The 14,375-nt window shown below is 49.6% G+C and overlaps 12 protein-coding genes across 12 annotated transcripts; 6 read left to right on the top strand and 6 right to left on the bottom strand.

Annotated features, from left to right (window-relative positions):
• Window positions 1-32: 32 nt before the first annotated feature.
• Window positions 33-1,883, bottom strand: NEDG_01030 (5'-3' exoribonuclease 2; the record flags this gene model as incomplete). The annotated part of the gene is made up of 1 exon (XM_067688448.1): window positions 33-1,883. The coding sequence occupies one exon, from the start codon at window positions 1,881-1,883 to the stop codon at window positions 33-35; it is 1,851 nt and encodes a 616-aa protein (XP_067543636.1).
• A 216-nt stretch (window positions 1,884-2,099) lies between these two features.
• Window positions 2,100-4,412, top strand: NEDG_01031 (6-phosphofructokinase 1; the record flags this gene model as incomplete). The annotated part of the gene is made up of 1 exon (XM_067688449.1): window positions 2,100-4,412. One exon carries the CDS (start codon window positions 2,100-2,102, stop codon window positions 4,410-4,412), a length of 2,313 nt encoding a protein of 770 aa, XP_067543637.1.
• Window positions 4,413-4,457: 45 nt separating this feature from the next.
• On the top strand, window positions 4,458-5,027 carry NEDG_01032 (uncharacterized protein; the record flags this gene model as incomplete). The annotated part of the gene is made up of 1 exon (XM_067688450.1): window positions 4,458-5,027. One exon carries the CDS (start codon window positions 4,458-4,460, stop codon window positions 5,025-5,027), a length of 570 nt encoding a protein of 189 aa, XP_067543638.1.
• A 197-nt stretch (window positions 5,028-5,224) lies between these two features.
• NEDG_01033 (ATP-dependent RNA helicase DDX54/DBP1) lies at window positions 5,225-7,240 on the bottom strand (the record flags this gene model as incomplete). The annotated part of the gene is made up of 1 exon (XM_067688451.1): window positions 5,225-7,240. The coding sequence occupies one exon, from the start codon at window positions 7,238-7,240 to the stop codon at window positions 5,225-5,227; it is 2,016 nt and encodes a 671-aa protein (XP_067543639.1).
• A 442-nt stretch (window positions 7,241-7,682) lies between these two features.
• Window positions 7,683-9,977, bottom strand: NEDG_01034 (uncharacterized protein; the record flags this gene model as incomplete). The annotated part of the gene is made up of 1 exon (XM_067688452.1): window positions 7,683-9,977. One exon carries the CDS (start codon window positions 9,975-9,977, stop codon window positions 7,683-7,685), a length of 2,295 nt encoding a protein of 764 aa, XP_067543640.1.
• Window positions 9,978-10,021: 44 nt separating this feature from the next.
• NEDG_01035 (uncharacterized protein) lies at window positions 10,022-10,717 on the bottom strand (the record flags this gene model as incomplete). The annotated part of the gene is made up of 1 exon (XM_067688453.1): window positions 10,022-10,717. One exon carries the CDS (start codon window positions 10,715-10,717, stop codon window positions 10,022-10,024), a length of 696 nt encoding a protein of 231 aa, XP_067543641.1.
• Window positions 10,718-10,842: 125 nt separating this feature from the next.
• On the bottom strand, window positions 10,843-11,220 carry NEDG_01036 (uncharacterized protein; the record flags this gene model as incomplete). The annotated part of the gene is made up of 1 exon (XM_067688454.1): window positions 10,843-11,220. One exon carries the CDS (start codon window positions 11,218-11,220, stop codon window positions 10,843-10,845), a length of 378 nt encoding a protein of 125 aa, XP_067543642.1.
• Window positions 11,221-11,234: 14 nt separating this feature from the next.
• Window positions 11,235-11,636, top strand: NEDG_01037 (uncharacterized protein; the record flags this gene model as incomplete). The annotated part of the gene is made up of 1 exon (XM_067688455.1): window positions 11,235-11,636. One exon carries the CDS (start codon window positions 11,235-11,237, stop codon window positions 11,634-11,636), a length of 402 nt encoding a protein of 133 aa, XP_067543643.1.
• Window positions 11,637-11,720: 84 nt separating this feature from the next.
• On the top strand, window positions 11,721-12,197 carry NEDG_01038 (uncharacterized protein; the record flags this gene model as incomplete). Its single annotated transcript, XM_067688456.1, has 1 exon — window positions 11,721-12,197. The coding sequence occupies one exon, from the start codon at window positions 11,721-11,723 to the stop codon at window positions 12,195-12,197; it is 477 nt and encodes a 158-aa protein (XP_067543644.1).
• A 25-nt stretch (window positions 12,198-12,222) lies between these two features.
• On the bottom strand, window positions 12,223-12,627 carry NEDG_01039 (large subunit ribosomal protein L14e; the record flags this gene model as incomplete). The annotated part of the gene is made up of 1 exon (XM_067688457.1): window positions 12,223-12,627. The coding sequence occupies one exon, from the start codon at window positions 12,625-12,627 to the stop codon at window positions 12,223-12,225; it is 405 nt and encodes a 134-aa protein (XP_067543645.1).
• Window positions 12,628-12,865: 238 nt separating this feature from the next.
• NEDG_01040 (uncharacterized protein) lies at window positions 12,866-13,324 on the top strand (the record flags this gene model as incomplete). The annotated part of the gene is made up of 1 exon (XM_067688458.1): window positions 12,866-13,324. One exon carries the CDS (start codon window positions 12,866-12,868, stop codon window positions 13,322-13,324), a length of 459 nt encoding a protein of 152 aa, XP_067543646.1.
• Window positions 13,325-13,417: 93 nt separating this feature from the next.
• NEDG_01041 (uncharacterized protein) lies at window positions 13,418-14,188 on the top strand (the record flags this gene model as incomplete). The annotated part of the gene is made up of 1 exon (XM_067688459.1): window positions 13,418-14,188. The coding sequence occupies one exon, from the start codon at window positions 13,418-13,420 to the stop codon at window positions 14,186-14,188; it is 771 nt and encodes a 256-aa protein (XP_067543647.1).
• Window positions 14,189-14,375: the final 187 nt, after the last annotated feature.

Here is a 14,375-nt window from a genome sequence, read left to right on the forward strand (position 1 = left end):
CCGGTGCTTGGGCCAGTGTGGCGGGGGGTGGCCTAGTTCTTTCCCGACACAAAAAGCACCGAAAGCGAGGAGACGGTGTACTCTTCCTTCTCCACCTCCACCCTTTTTACCAGCCCCGGGAGGCTTGACTCTGAGTTAAACCCGATTTTCCCGGAGTAGTAGGGCGTCAGAAGCCTTAGCCCTGAAGGCTTTAAAAAGTTGCTGTAGATACTCTCAGCGGCTGGAAAGTTCGGGTTTTTCAGTGGAAGAAGCAAAACCTCTGAGCCCTCAACATTTCTCTGGATCTCACTGATGGGAAGCTCGTTCACACAGGTTCGCACCAAAGAAACAAGCTTCTCATAGTTCAGGAACGGCAGCAGGGCCACGCCCTGCCAGGCCTGAGTTTTTCCAAACATGTCAACCTCTATTTCCGTTGGGTAGTTTTCAGGTATCTCAGTGAAAATACGGTGTAGCCCCTCGGGAATGCTTGCAGAGGAAGAGGGCGGCAGAACGGCCATAATTTGCTCTAGAGGCCGTCTTGGGTGCCCCCTCTCAAAGACAAACTCAAGGTCGGGGGTGTTTTTTAGCATGGTAGCAATGTCCTCGGCCAGGGGGGCGAAGTGGAGGGGGTAGTACCAGTTCCAGGACGGGCACCCTCGGTTGTAGTACTGCAGCACCCAGGCCAGGCCCCGAACGTACTCTTTGCAGACGTCGTTTATTTCGGCAGGATTTCGGGCGTGGAGGCGTTTGGCGTAGTACTCGCTGCGCCCCGGGGCCTCATAAAGCTTCATGCGGAGGTCTTCCTCCCTCGGGACCTCCCCGCGGCGCTTAGCCGTTCTAACGTACGTATTAAGCTTGGCTTTTAGCAGCGCCGTTTCGCTGTTGCTGAGAGATTGCATCATTTGGGCTAGTTCAGGCATGTAAATCTTTCCATTGTCAGTCAGGTACCTGTGTCTTTCAACTAGCCCGGTGATGTACGACGCAGTAATGGTTTCAATTGCATTGACTTTGATGTCCATGGATGGAATGGAGGGGAGAAAGTCGTTTCCAACAAAGAAACAGACAAAAATCCAATCATCAAGCATTCTGTCAAAATTTGCACCAAGACTAACGGCTTTTTCAAACTCTTTTTGGAGGTACCCCCGAAGCACGCCAATATCGAGGTAAACATATGGCGGAAAGGCTGTAGGAATGCAGTTTCCAAGCGAATGCCCAACCACCTTGCACTGCGGACACTCGCTCTTTTCCTCCCTCTCAATCCAAAAGACGTCCTCACGAAGCACCTTGAACGACCCCTCGTGGGTGGACAGGCTGAGGAAAATCAGGTCGGCATCCAGCCCGCAAATCGCGTGGCGCACGTCCTGCCCCTTGATGTTCCGAACAAAGTCATAGACCTTATGCTCCCCCTCCCCCGGAACGTCACAGCCGCTGTAAATAACCGCCAAGCTCTTCCAGGCCGGTCTTGAAGAAGCCATTCGGCTCTCAACGTAGCTAATCAGCGACTGGTGCAGACGAAACATGAAAGGCGTTCCGGGAGTAATCGTGTTTGAGTCAAACTTCTCAGCCAGCACGCTTTGTTGCTCGTTTTTGGCTGCTGCATCATCCCCCGTTTTAAAACGTCTTTCTCTCTGCTGGTTCATCTTAGCCCGCGGTGCAACACCATCCACAGCAATGTAAAGCAGCTGCTTAGGCCTAACAAGATCGACCAAGTGGTCAATTGTCCTAAATATTTCAATGAACATCTCAGCCTCATTCGCAGGAGCTGGCTTGTTGGTAGGATGGCAGCAGGGATGGATGATTCCATTGAGGTCAAGGTAAAGATTGTCCACCTCCTGGTCAGCTACCTTAGATAAAGACCTAGCATACTTCCGAGCCACCCATCTAAACAGTGAAGGCACTCCCATTCAAAATAAAAAAGAGACTATTTTTAAGCAGAGCGCAGGTAGCTGGCACTTGGGGTGGGAAGAAATTTAGAGTGCAACTTTAAAGTAATTAAAATATTTGCCAGCCCAAAGAGGCCGTTTCTGAAACATCGCCTGGGTGTCAGAGAAGGAACAAATAAAAGATTAATACAATAAGATTGGTATCTTAAATAAAGCCAAAAATATTGAAAAATTCTCATGGTCAAAATAGAGTTCTTCCTCCAAACAAAAGAGAAAAGAGACCTCGTCAGTGCGTTTTACGAGTCGCTTGGTCTTAAGTCAACCATCCAAAAGAAGTATCTTCGCATACGCAGCACCGAGCAGACGAGAATTGTCTCTGTTACCCAGTCTCGCATCTACTTACGAGCGCAAAACCACCGCGACATTCTTGAAAGCAACCAGGACCTATCGTACGACTTAGAAACCGACTTCTTAGAACAAGACGTTGAAACAAACCACGCGCATAGATCGCACCACATTCCTTTTCGAATCAAACTCTGCGACCCCCTCAACAACTCCGTTTGCATTGCGCCCGCCCTTGAGCCAAAGACGCTTGGCATTCTAACGAGTGGTGGGGATGCCCCAGGAATGAATTCAGCCGTTTGGGCGGTTATTAAGGCTGCTAGGAAAAACAGGGCAAAAACTTTGGGGATTTTCAACGGTTTTCAGGGTCTTATCCAGGGAGAAATCAGAGAAATATCAGAAACAGAAGCAGCAAAGCACATGCACCTCGGGGGAACGTTCCTGAGGTCGGCGCGCTCTCTGGACTTTAAGACGGAAGAAGGCCTGAAAAAAGCCGTTGCCAACCTAAAAGCCCACCACATCGACTCGCTTGTCATCATTGGCGGCGACGGAACCATGAGAGGCGCTGGAAAACTAGCGAAAGAGTGTCCAGAGGTCACCGTTATTTTTATTCCAGGATCAATTGATAACGACATTCCAGGAACAGAGTCAATTGGAGCAGCAACGGCCCTCCACCGCATCATTGAGTCAGTTGACTGCATAGAGTCAACCATGAGCTCGCACAACCGCGGGTTTGTTCTTGAGGTCATGGGCCGGGACTGTGGGTGGCTCGCTTTGATGGCTGCGTTTGCCAGCGATGCCTCATACGTCTTCCTCCCGGAGTACCCCGAAGAGGAAAACTGGCCAGAGACCCTGAAAAACGCCGTTTTATCCCGGACAAGAAACTGCACCTACGTGGTCCTTGCCGAGGGCGCCAAAAACAAGGACGGGAGCCGCATCACCGGAAGCGCGATTTGCGAGGCGCTCCAGGGCCTTGGCATTGACTCCCGGTCGGTGGTCCTGGGGCACACGCAAAGAGGCGGGTCGCCCTGCGCCACCGACCGGCTCATTGCCCCAATTCTGGGCGTCGCAGCTGCAGAAATAGCCCTCAGCCGCCAGGGGTCATACGCCGTCTTCTACATCAACACGGCAGAAAAGATCCTGGACCTCACCTCGTGCATTGAGAGGTGCAATGCAGCCGTTGAGCATTTATCAACCCGGAGCCTAAATGACGTCATCAGGGCCCGAGGAAAAGAATTTGCAGATCTCCGCACAGCCGTGATCACCAGAGAAACAGAGGCCAAAGAGCCATTTGAAAACTATGCCGTTGCCACCGTTGGCAGCGTTGGTGGAGGCTCTGAAAATATTATTGCCAACCTGATCAAGTACGCCCGAGTTTCAGGTAAGAAAATCCACGACGTAAGCGTTCACCCGTACCTCTACAGAGGAGGCAAAACCAAAAAAACCGAGGCAGACCTAGGCTCCTTCAAAAAAACGCTCCAGGCCCTGGCCTGTACCACCCTCGTCCTCATTGGCGGCCTTGATGCCCTCAATGAAGGAAAAAAGCTTGCCTCGCTCTTTGACAGAGTGCTTATCATCCCATGCACCGTTAGCAATAACGTTCCAGGCACAAACACCAGCATTGGGGCAGACACGGCACTGGACACCATCACAGCACTCTGTGACAACCTGAAAATCAATGTCTCAAGGAACATAGCCTACCTGGTCGAGGTCCACGGGGGAGCCTGCGGCTACCTGAGCATTGCCACCGCCCTGGCCATTGGAGCCCTTGACTGCTACTTCCCGGAAGAAACCCGAATCATCAAGCGCCTCAACCGGACCACCAAGCACCTCAGCAAGTACTTTGCCAAGCACACCTCCCCACAGCTGGTTATCCGGGGCAATGGAGCAATGAAGGGCATCTGCAACAACACAGTGGCCAAGATCCTGGAAACAGACGGCAGCTCAGATTACGTCCTCAGAGACTGCGTCCTGGGCCACGTCCAGAAGGGAAACAAAGCCACCGCCGTTGACCGCGTCCGCGCAGCTAAAAGCGCTCTTTTCACCATAAAAAGCGAGGTAACAGGAGCCTGGGTGGTAGGTGTTAACGGATGGGTTGTAACAAGCACTCCACTCACAGAGGCGCTCCTTGATGTTAACGAGGACAAAAGACGGGTCAAAAAAGCCACCTGGCTCGAAATGGCCCGAACCTACCGAGTGCTAAACTAAAGAGGCGGGTTTTTCCTTTTAAAATGATTATTTTTTTGCAAAACCATGGCAAAGGACTCCAAGGGAAAAGTAAAGAAACTAAGAGGACAAAATGAGCCAAAAAAGCCAACCACTGAATACTTTATGTTTTTAAGAGATGAAAGACAGAATCTTACAAAGGGACTTACCGTTCGGGAGCAAACAGACCAGCTAAGCAGGAAGTGGGCATTACTTCTTCCCGAAAAAAAGAAGGAGTACTCAATGGAGTACGCCCAAGCGCTAGCCAAGTACAAGGAAGAAATGGCGGCGTACAAGGCCACCCCAGAGTACGAAGAACTTATGAAGACAAACAACGCCGCCAAAAAAGAGATGAACGCCAAAGAAAAGGGCAAGTCTGCCAAGGTGACCCGAAAGCCATCGGGCTATAACTTATTTGTAAAAGAAGAAAGAGCCAGGATGATGCAGACCCGAAAAGAGGATGAAGCCGTTCCACAGTTTGTGGAGATTTCGAAGGCTATATCAGCCAAGTGGAAGGGTCTGTCCGAGGAAGAGAAGGAGGCTTACCGCGAAAAAGCGAGAATTGCAGGTCTAGGCAGTGAGAGCATAGACGAGAACCAAGGACCCATTATTGCCTAATAAAAGTATGGAAAACAAAAAGTGTCTAAAAGATGATCCTACGGGGATTCGAACCCCGAATTTCCGGTTCCGTAGACCGGCGCCTTAACCATTGGGCCATAGGACCGCTACTCAGGTCTTTGAGTTGTGCCCAACCACGTACCCTGCCACGTACCCTGCCACGTACCACTGCATTGTACCACCCTACCACCATCTATTTATTGTCGTTGCTGCTTTCTTTTCTTGATTGAGCGTTCTTCGTGGTCTTTCTCACGGCGCTGTCGAATGGAAAGGACTTTTTTGATTGAGTGGGTGGCTCCCTCCTTCATGCGCACGCCAGGCTTCTTTTCCTCTTCTTCTGGGAGGGGTGCTGGTCTTTTGAGAAGGTGGCCTTTGCAGAGTCTGTCCCTGTTCTCTTTCTTCCACTCGGTGAAGATTTGGCCTGCAGGCTTTGAGTGTTTCCTGATTCGGTCCTTGATTTGGGAGCTTTTGTCGGTTGGAAGCTCTCCCCCGGAAAAGGTTCCTGATCTTATGTTCTCGTACGGGATGAACGAGGGGTCCTTGAACTTATCCAGGTTTACTTTGACGGGTGCCTCTCGTTTTATGGCTGGCCGTGGCTGTTTTGCCAGGTGGTGGGTGGTGCTGGTGATCATTGGGTTGTACCTGGACTTGTAGTTCTTGATGGAGGAGCTAAGCGTGCAGGAAGAGATGCCAAAGTATGGGTGGCTTGGGAGGGTCTTAATGTCAATACAGGGCACTATCCACTTGGGGTCCATTTTCTCTGGGGGGTTGGTTTTCGCGTACCTTACATACGACCCAGCGTACCCGGCGTCTTGGCTGGAGAGGAAGGCTCTGGCTGTTTCCTGGGTCGATGCGTAAAAGTCGCTGGGTACGTGGCCTATCCCGAGGTAGGAGCATGTTTTATGTTCGTCGTCGTTAATGCAGGTAGTGGTTGAGAAGCAGAGGCGGGTGTGTCGGGTGGCGTCTCTGGGCTTTTCTGCGTGGACGTGGTTAAGGAAGGAGAGGTAGGTAAGAATGTCGCCCGGTCTAATGAACGAGTAAAGAATCCCGGTTTCGCTCCGGCCGCGGTTCATTCTGCCTACTCGGTGGATGGCCGTGCTTCTGCACGAGGCGTAGTCGTAGTCGATCACCATAGAGATGCCTTTGATGTCTAGGCCTCTACAACCGACATCTGTGGAGATAAGCACTGAGATATCTCCTTTTTTAAAGTCTTTAACGACTAAATCTCTTGATTCTTCTGACTCTGCTGAGCTTAGGACGCCGAGGCTAACGCCCGACTCTCTGAGGGCCTCTGAGACGACAAGGCATCTCTTGCAGGTGCTGACAAACACCAAAACCTTCATTTCAGGGGCTTTTCTGATAAGGGACATGAGCAGAGGCAGCTTCATTTCTTCCTGGATGAAAAAGTTGTTGATCTTTAGCCGGTCCATCTCTAGGTGGTCTGAGACGCCCCCGAGTATTTCGGTAACTTCAATGCTTCTCCGGTTGAGTATTTCTCTGATGTAGTTGTTTCCTTTGTGGTGGGTGGCGCTGAACATCCCGTACTGTGGTGTGTTGGTGAAAAAGCCTAGAATTCGTTCAAGTGAGAGAGATAAGCTCTTATCTTCAAAAATTCTGTCCATTTCATCAATAATAACGATGTCTGGCTGTGTTAGCTTCTCAAGGAGCTGTGCGTCAGTGATGCACACCTCTCTTTTGGTGTTCTTTTCATCTATTTTGAGGTAGATGGGCCTGTTTCTATCTGCGGAGGATAGTTCGGTTAAAATGTGCTCTAGCCGCCCTGGGGTGCAGATAGCTATCTCAAACTGCCCAACGACCAGGTAGTTGAAGGAGTGGGCGAGTGAGGCTATGCCTGTAAGCATGGCGGGGTGCACACCGTTATGGCTCAGCTCCTGGACAACCGAAAAGACCTGGGTGGCTAGCTCGTAGGTGGGCACAACGATAATGGCTTTGGCTCGGGTATAGATTGTTTTGACCTCTTTTCTTTCGAGCAGTCTCATTAGAATGGGGATGACGTAGGCATAGGTCTTCCCACTTCCAGTTCTTGAGACTGCAATGACATCTTCTCCGTTAAGCATCTTTGGAATGATCTTTCTTTGGATGGGGGTAGCTATCGGGTACTTGATGTTTCCAAGTATTTCTATTGGGATGTTCATTCCTTTAAAAGTGGCGGACTCTCTCTTTCTTGCGTCTAAGCCGACTCCAAAATCCATGCAAAAAAAATTGCATCCTCTCAAATGCTTCCCAGCGGTTTATCTGGTAGGAGACTGTTGCCGTGGGCCGTGCGCTTGTTTTGACAAAGGTCTTGAAAGGGGCTGAAGGGTCTTGAAAAAGGTCTTGAAAGGGGTTGAGGTTTAAAGGCGCACTGAAGGGTAAACTAGTTCTGGGTTTAGCACCTTTTTTACGTGACCGGCTCTGGTTGTATATTTTGTGCGATAAGTATCGCACTTGACTACTTGTGTTCGGGTTAGTAAGCTGGTGCTCAAATGACCATGTTAAAGAGCGTTGGTGATAGGATTGCTCCTATTCCCACCCAGGGGCTAAAAAAAATAAAAGTTTATGGTTTTTGATTTTGGTAAGGGTTTGGTTTTGGGGTTTGGTTGGTTGGTTGGTTGAGGTTGAGAATGGGGTTGAGGTTGAGGGTGGCTAATTTATTCAGGATTCTTCTTCATCACTTGAAATGATTGTGTGCGATTTTCTTTGGATGGGCTGTGGGGTGGATGGAGGGGAGCGCGGGGCTGCTTTTGGTCTTTTGGCGGGGACGTCGTCTTCGGGTGCGCTTTTGGTCTTCTTGGGGGCTTTGGGCGTTTTGGGCGCTTTGGTTTCGGGCTTTTGTGTAAGCATGCGCATAACTTCGTCTCTTTTGGTTGTTAGCTCGGGGTCAGTTGGCTCTGAGGGTTTCGGGTTTTCGGGGTTTTGGTCAGTGGCCTGGGCAGAGTCTTCTGCTGTCCCTGGGGCTTCGGGGGCCGGGTTTTGGGGCCTGATTTTCTCAATTAGTTTCTTTTCCTTGGCTGAAAAGGCTGCTAGGCCCTTGGTTCGCGCAAGGACCTCTTCAAACCTTTGTCCGTTATTTTCTCTTGACAGTTGCTCCATGGCGGTGAGAACGGCTTTTTTCGCGAGGATTTTCTCTGCGGGGCCCCGGTGGGCCTGGGCCAGGCAGTCAATGGCTTTGTCAAGCACGCTGCTGTCAATTGGCCTGTTTTCCCGCGCCCAGAAGACTATATGGTTGTAAACAATCGACATACTGCTGCTAGCCACCTCTGAAATGCTTAGGATCTCTTTTTTGTAGCGGAGTAGGCTGCAAAAGGCAAGAATGTTGGCAATTCTCTCTCCCTGCCCTTTGTGTGGCACGCCCGTGGTGTCTTGGAGTACTTTTGCAATGTCTTCCAAATCTGTAACGAGTTTTTCGGTCTTTTTGGTCTTTTCAAGGTTGGCGGTACTTGCGGTACTTGCGGTACTTTCGGGGTTTGCGGAGCCGTTGCCGGTGACTTTTTCAACATACTCCTCCCAGGGCAGGTCCTTTGCGCCCCCACACGCCCTAAGAAGAACCTGGCACTCGGGGTACTCGGAAATGGGCTTGTCCTCCCGAGTGATCCATTTTTCAAGCGTCTGGCTGTTTTTTTGAATGCAGGCCCGGTCTTTGTCCTCTGCAACCTTTAAAGCGCTGGCATAGGCCTCCTCGGCCTGCTTGATGTTCATTTGGGCAAACTCAATGTTTCCCAGCCGGTTCAGGTACCTTCCCCTATCTATCTCCACCTTCCACAAAAGAGGGGTGTCCTGTAGAGCCAGCATCTTTTTCGTCCACTCTGCATCGGGCCTGTCAAAGGTGGGGGGAACTGGCTGCTTCTTTTTGGCGAGGGCTACAAACTCTGAGAGGTTGATGTCTTTCTGGACCCTTTCCCGCTTTGAGAGTGCATGAATGATCCACGGCAGATCAAGATCTTTCAGGGTGGAGGTTTCAAGATGCGTTTGCATGAGGAGAAGTGCTATCTTCTCATCGGTGCTCTCACTTACGCCTGAAAAAACACTTTTGAGGTAGGTAGCTAGTTTTTGCGTTTCGGTGTATCTTTTCCTTTTTTGGAGTGCTTGGGCGCGAAGGATCTCAACCTCCAAAAACAGCCGCTGTGAGGACCTGACCATTAAAACGCCTTCTTCCGGATGGGTGGCTGTGTCTCGCACCAGCTGCTCAGCACTGGCAAGCACTAGGCCGGCTTTTACCTTAATTGACCCCTCAATTTCAGCTAAAAGCGCGTCCAGGCCCACACCCACGCCCTTGCCTGCCAGCCTCAGGGCATGCTTCTTCTCCAGCTCCAAGTGCTCAAGTTTTCTCTTTTTTACAACTTCTGTAACGTCTTCTTTCTCAATATCTTTTTCTTCCTGCTCAATGTTCATTAGCAGACGAATGTAGACTTGGTGGCACTCTCCCTCCTCCTTGACCCGAATACTTGCTGATAGCCGCAGCAGCAAAGTGGCCACCCGCTCTGGCAGCCGGTCAAGCACGGCCAGCGCCTCGTCGTACTTTTTCGCCCGAATAAAGGCGCTTGCCTTGAGAATCGCCGAGTGGGGGCACTTGCGGTCGAGTTTGTACCCTTCCTGCAGCACCTCTTTCTCCGGGGCTTCTGTTACCTGAACGAAAAAAGCTTTTACTCTCGGGAAAATAACCGTTTTTTTTGATAGCTCTTTAGCCTCTGTAAGGTAGCTGTCTTGGTGCGTGCGCGTGTACCTGACAAGCGCCACCAGCATCTTCTGATTGTTGAACATCGCCTGCTCCTCCGGGGTCTTTGGAGCCACCAGCTTTGCAAGCGCCTCATACTCTTCGTCCATGTACTCGGAAAAATACCTCCCAGCCAGAGCCATCTTGGCTTTTTCATCGGCAGGCTTGGAAGCAGCTCTCCTGCAAAGGGCGCCAAACTCTTCTCCCACGGGCAGTCTCTGGTTCTTTGCGTCCATTCTTGCTGAAAAATACTTAGCAAATTTATTGTTTGCCCTTCGGCCTATCGCTGCTCAAAGCACACCCAAACCAGAAGAAAGTTCCTGTAGTGCGTGTAAACCCTCCGGGAGACCTCTCCCGGCCTGCTTTCCTTTTTTACCCCATATTCCAGCACTCTTATCCAGTACCCACACAAGGAAATGATGCCTCCCTGTAAAAAAGACGTCTTAAAAGCGGCAGGGTGCTCAATACACTTCTGAATCGTTGCCAGAGCCACGAGTCTCCACATGATCTCTTCATACGACCTTTCAAAAGAGATGGGTTTCTTTGAAATACTTGGCAGAATCAGGCTCCAGCTACCTGGGGCCTGCAGCCACGCCGAGCACCCCCCAGGCCCTTTTTTCGTCCCCGAACTAGCCCGGGCATCCACCTGGCCGACAATGGACTTGACAGCCCTCGTGTTGCTAGCAATTACAAAAATGCACGCATCAACCACCGAGTACGCTGGCAGCTCTCGAATCAGGCGATAGACCCCATAAAGAAGCAGCACCCAGAGAAGGCTAAAAATAAACTCAGCCCCAGCCAGCCCGGCGCAAACACCCTCCTCCAAGGCATAAATAAGCCCTGCAACGGTCCCAGATAAGCCAGCAACGACATGGGCCTTGAGCTGAACAGACTGCTCCATGTAAGCACACACCAAGGCCTTAAGACTCACCTGGCTGCCCAAAACAGCAGCTTCTTGCCTGGAAGTATCTTGCATGGGAAAGAAATCTAAGGCCAATAAAATGCAAAATAGACCGAAAACCTCAAAACCTCGAAACCTGAAAGCTCGAAAAAAGCTCGAAAAAAGCTCGAAACCCGAAAGCCGGATGTGTGGTCCATTTATTACTTGCTTTTGGTGATGCGCTCTATCTTGTCCTTTGGGACCCCATTCCTAGCGAGTATGTCAATAACCCGAAGGTCCTCAGAGGTCTGGACGGAGATGTCGTCTGTGCCACTTCCATTCTTTACCAGGCTTGCACCACAGGCTATCGTCTTTGAAAGCTTTTTAGCCACTTCTTTTATCTGCTGTGTTGACATAAGCATTTGGAGGTTCTTGACCAGAGTGACCTTCTTGTTTCCAGTGACCTTTTTGGTGGTAACTGTGATTTTCACCTCTTTAGAAGCTTCCACTTCTTTCTTTGTGCCCGTGCAAATCGGGGAGTATTCACAGTACTCCGTGGGAAAGGAGCACTTCTCGCAGTACATCAGAGCTTCAGACATGAAAAGAAATTTTCATGTTTCTTAAAGAGCCCTCCTCCTGCGAGACTGACAGCCCACTTCTCTACCTTGACGAGATACAGGTAGATCTGTACAAGCTTTTCTCTCTCTTTTACAGTGGCATCGGCATCATCCAGCGAGATGCTCCCGCAGAAAGCGAAGAAAAAGACACCGAGGCCATTCTCAGGCTTGAAAATAACGTTAAAGAAATCATTGGGCACTTTATCACAACCAAAGAGCGGCTTTTAAAACGAGTCGCTGCCCTTGAAGCCCACCCCAAAGAAAAAGAAGACCTTTCCCCTCTTGTTGAAGAAACCAGAAGACTTGATGCCATACTCTCCTCTAAAATCTCCGAGCTAAAGAAAGACCTGCCCTTTTTCAGGGACCATGTCACCCAGCTCATTAATGAGATGGGGTAGGTCTGTGCTCGGGGCACAGTGCTGGGCGGCGGCGTAACAAAAGGGTATTTCTTTTTCAGAAAACAGAGTTTGCATTTTTAGCCAATGGAAAGAAACATCAAGCTAATGCACCAGCTGCTCAGAGACAGAGTGCCTTTCAACGTTGTAACCATTGAGGATGAGAAGCAGATCCGCAAAGCGTTCAACATCCCACAGCCAGAGGTTTCTTTCAACCCAGCTTACGACCATACCAGGGTTAATTTGGTCCTAAAGATTTCCAAAGCCCAGACGAAAGAGCTGCTTAAAGAGAGGAAAGGACTGTTTGATACAATGCTGAAGAACGAGCATGCTATTTTTAGCGAAATAGCCGTCCTTTCAGAAAACAAAGAACTTCTTCCGCCCTATGACGATCTGTCTCTTTTAACGCCTGCAGAGCAGAAGGCAGTGGAAGGGGACACGAGTGTGCCAGGGTACCTCCTCAGAGAGAACCTGAAAAGCCAGGGAAAGCTTCCTGTAAGCCGGGCAGTAAGAATCACGGGGAAGTATACGGACGAAGTAGCCAGCGACCCGGGCGAGGAGTAAGCGGAAGTGTTGAAAGTGTTGTTTATTAGAATCCCTTGGCTTTTAGAAGACTTGCCTTGGCTAAGTCTTTCTGCTCTTCAAGGAAGCGCTCAAAGTCGTTCATTTCTCTTCTTTTTTCTGTCTGAATAAAACTCTGGTAGTCTTCTTTGTTCTGCTTGTAAGCGACTGCCTCTTTAATAGCTGCCTCTACTGACTCATCGAAAAGAGCGCCTCTTTCTGCTTCGGTGTCGTTTAGCTCAATGACAAAGCTGGTGAGAAGAAGATTCTTTGGGGTCATTACTTTTCTACCACATGCTTTTCCGGTGCGAGCACAAACCATTTGAACGACAAAGCTTCCTTGTGTGATGAAGTCCACAATTACACCTAGCTGGGTAGTCATCGTTTTACACTTAAACTCTATAACTCTTCCTTTTTCTATTAAGTCTCTCATTACTGCAGGGCTAAAAAATAAGAATAAATTTTCACTCTTGGTTTTTGGCACCCCACGTACCGCCCAGACCCACAGCACAGTGCCACTATCACGTACCATACCATACTACTGTACACAGCACAGCACAGTACCACTATCACGTACCATACCATACTACCGTGCACAGCACAGCACAGCACTGGGGGCTAAGTCTTAGGCCTGGAAGTATAATACTGTAATAATTTTATTTGGTGTTTGGATGAGAGGCTTAGAAAGTAAATGCTTGGAGCAAATGAAGAGTCATTCAGTAGACTTTATGGGAACGGCACAGAAGTACAGGGTTGAAGTTTCTTCTAACAAGACACCCACCAACCACACAGATACGATTCTTTCATACTTTTTGCTCAGTCTACTCAGTGAGAATGATACCAAGAGATTTTGTCTCACTCGCGCAAGCACAGAGAGTTTGATGGAGTGGGAAGAGTTTCCTTTGATCAAAACACTCGATGAACTCTGGCGGGCAAGTCTTCTTGGTGACATTCCGCAGATGAAGCGGGCAGTGGAGAGCTTGCCTGTGACGCATCAAGAGCTTGGAAAAAAAGCGGTTGGGTTTTTAAGTGGGCATGCGTCCAATGAAAAACAGATGCTTGTCGAGGAAAGCGCCATGGAAAAAATCCAGGGGGTGATTAGGTCGGCAGAGCTTTTCTTCCGGGTGTAATAAATCGCACAACTTGAAACGTTGCGTCATTAGAGAAATGAAACCACAGTTTTAGCCTGGCAATTAATAAAGAGTATTTAGAGACGCCAGGACATGGATATCACTGAGCATGGGAGACGTCCTGTAAAGGAGGAGGAAAGCAGCTCACAGCCTTTCACGCTTGAAGAGTTTTTAGGGGCGGGACCTGAGGAGTTCCTGGCAAAAAAAGAGCGGTACTCAGTCTTTGAGGACTTCCAGCAACTAGTTGAGGAAAGGAAGCTTTATGCGTTTGGCGCTGAGAAAGAGGCCTGTCCCAAGGAGGTGCTTCCCAAAAACAAGGGCGAGGGACACCTTGATGTGTGGGCCCAGAAAAAGAGGAAAAAACACGTTACCCTTTTCCAGAGCTACATCCAGAAAGAGAGAAAGGTGCACCAGGACCAGGCTATCTTTGCTAATGACGAGGGAGGGATGCGCCCCCAGAAAATGTGTCTGGGCGTCATTAAGAAGGCTGAGGCGCCACAAGAAAAGGACATTATCAACACCATCCTTCCTCTGTACCTGAATGCTACCACTAGCTTTGAAGGATCGTCGCAAAAGCTTGAGTTTCTGAAGATAAGCACCAACTTCGTCAGCCGGGTGGAGGGCATTGACTACGACGCGCTAACCGTTCAGCAGCTGAAGGGAATCATGAAGGAGTTTGGCCTAAACTACACGGGAAGGAAGCAGGAGCTCATTGCCCGGGTGCAGCAAACCTACCAGAAGATACGTGCTAAGCAAGATAGTGAAAAGGTGAGCTATGTTCAGGAGTATTTGCGTCCCGAGCCAACAAAAAGTGATAACCTGATAAATGACGAACACGAAAAAACCAGTATGCTCTTTTTCTGAGAATCTGAGCGAGTGTGAGTGTGTGGGTGTGGGTGTGTGGGTGTGTTTGAACAACCTAAAACCGTTATAAATAAAGAGACGTCCCCTACAGGTGACCAAACCACCAGATAGACAATTATAGATGCTTTATTGGGTTTCGGGTTGTTCGGGTTGTTCGGGTTGTTCGGGTTGTTCGGGTCTGCAAAAC

Source organism: Nematocida displodere, assembly GCF_001642395.1.
Source record: "Nematocida displodere strain JUm2807 chromosome Unknown 3, whole genome shotgun sequence".
NCBI lineage: Eukaryota > Fungi > Microsporidia > Nematocida > Nematocida displodere.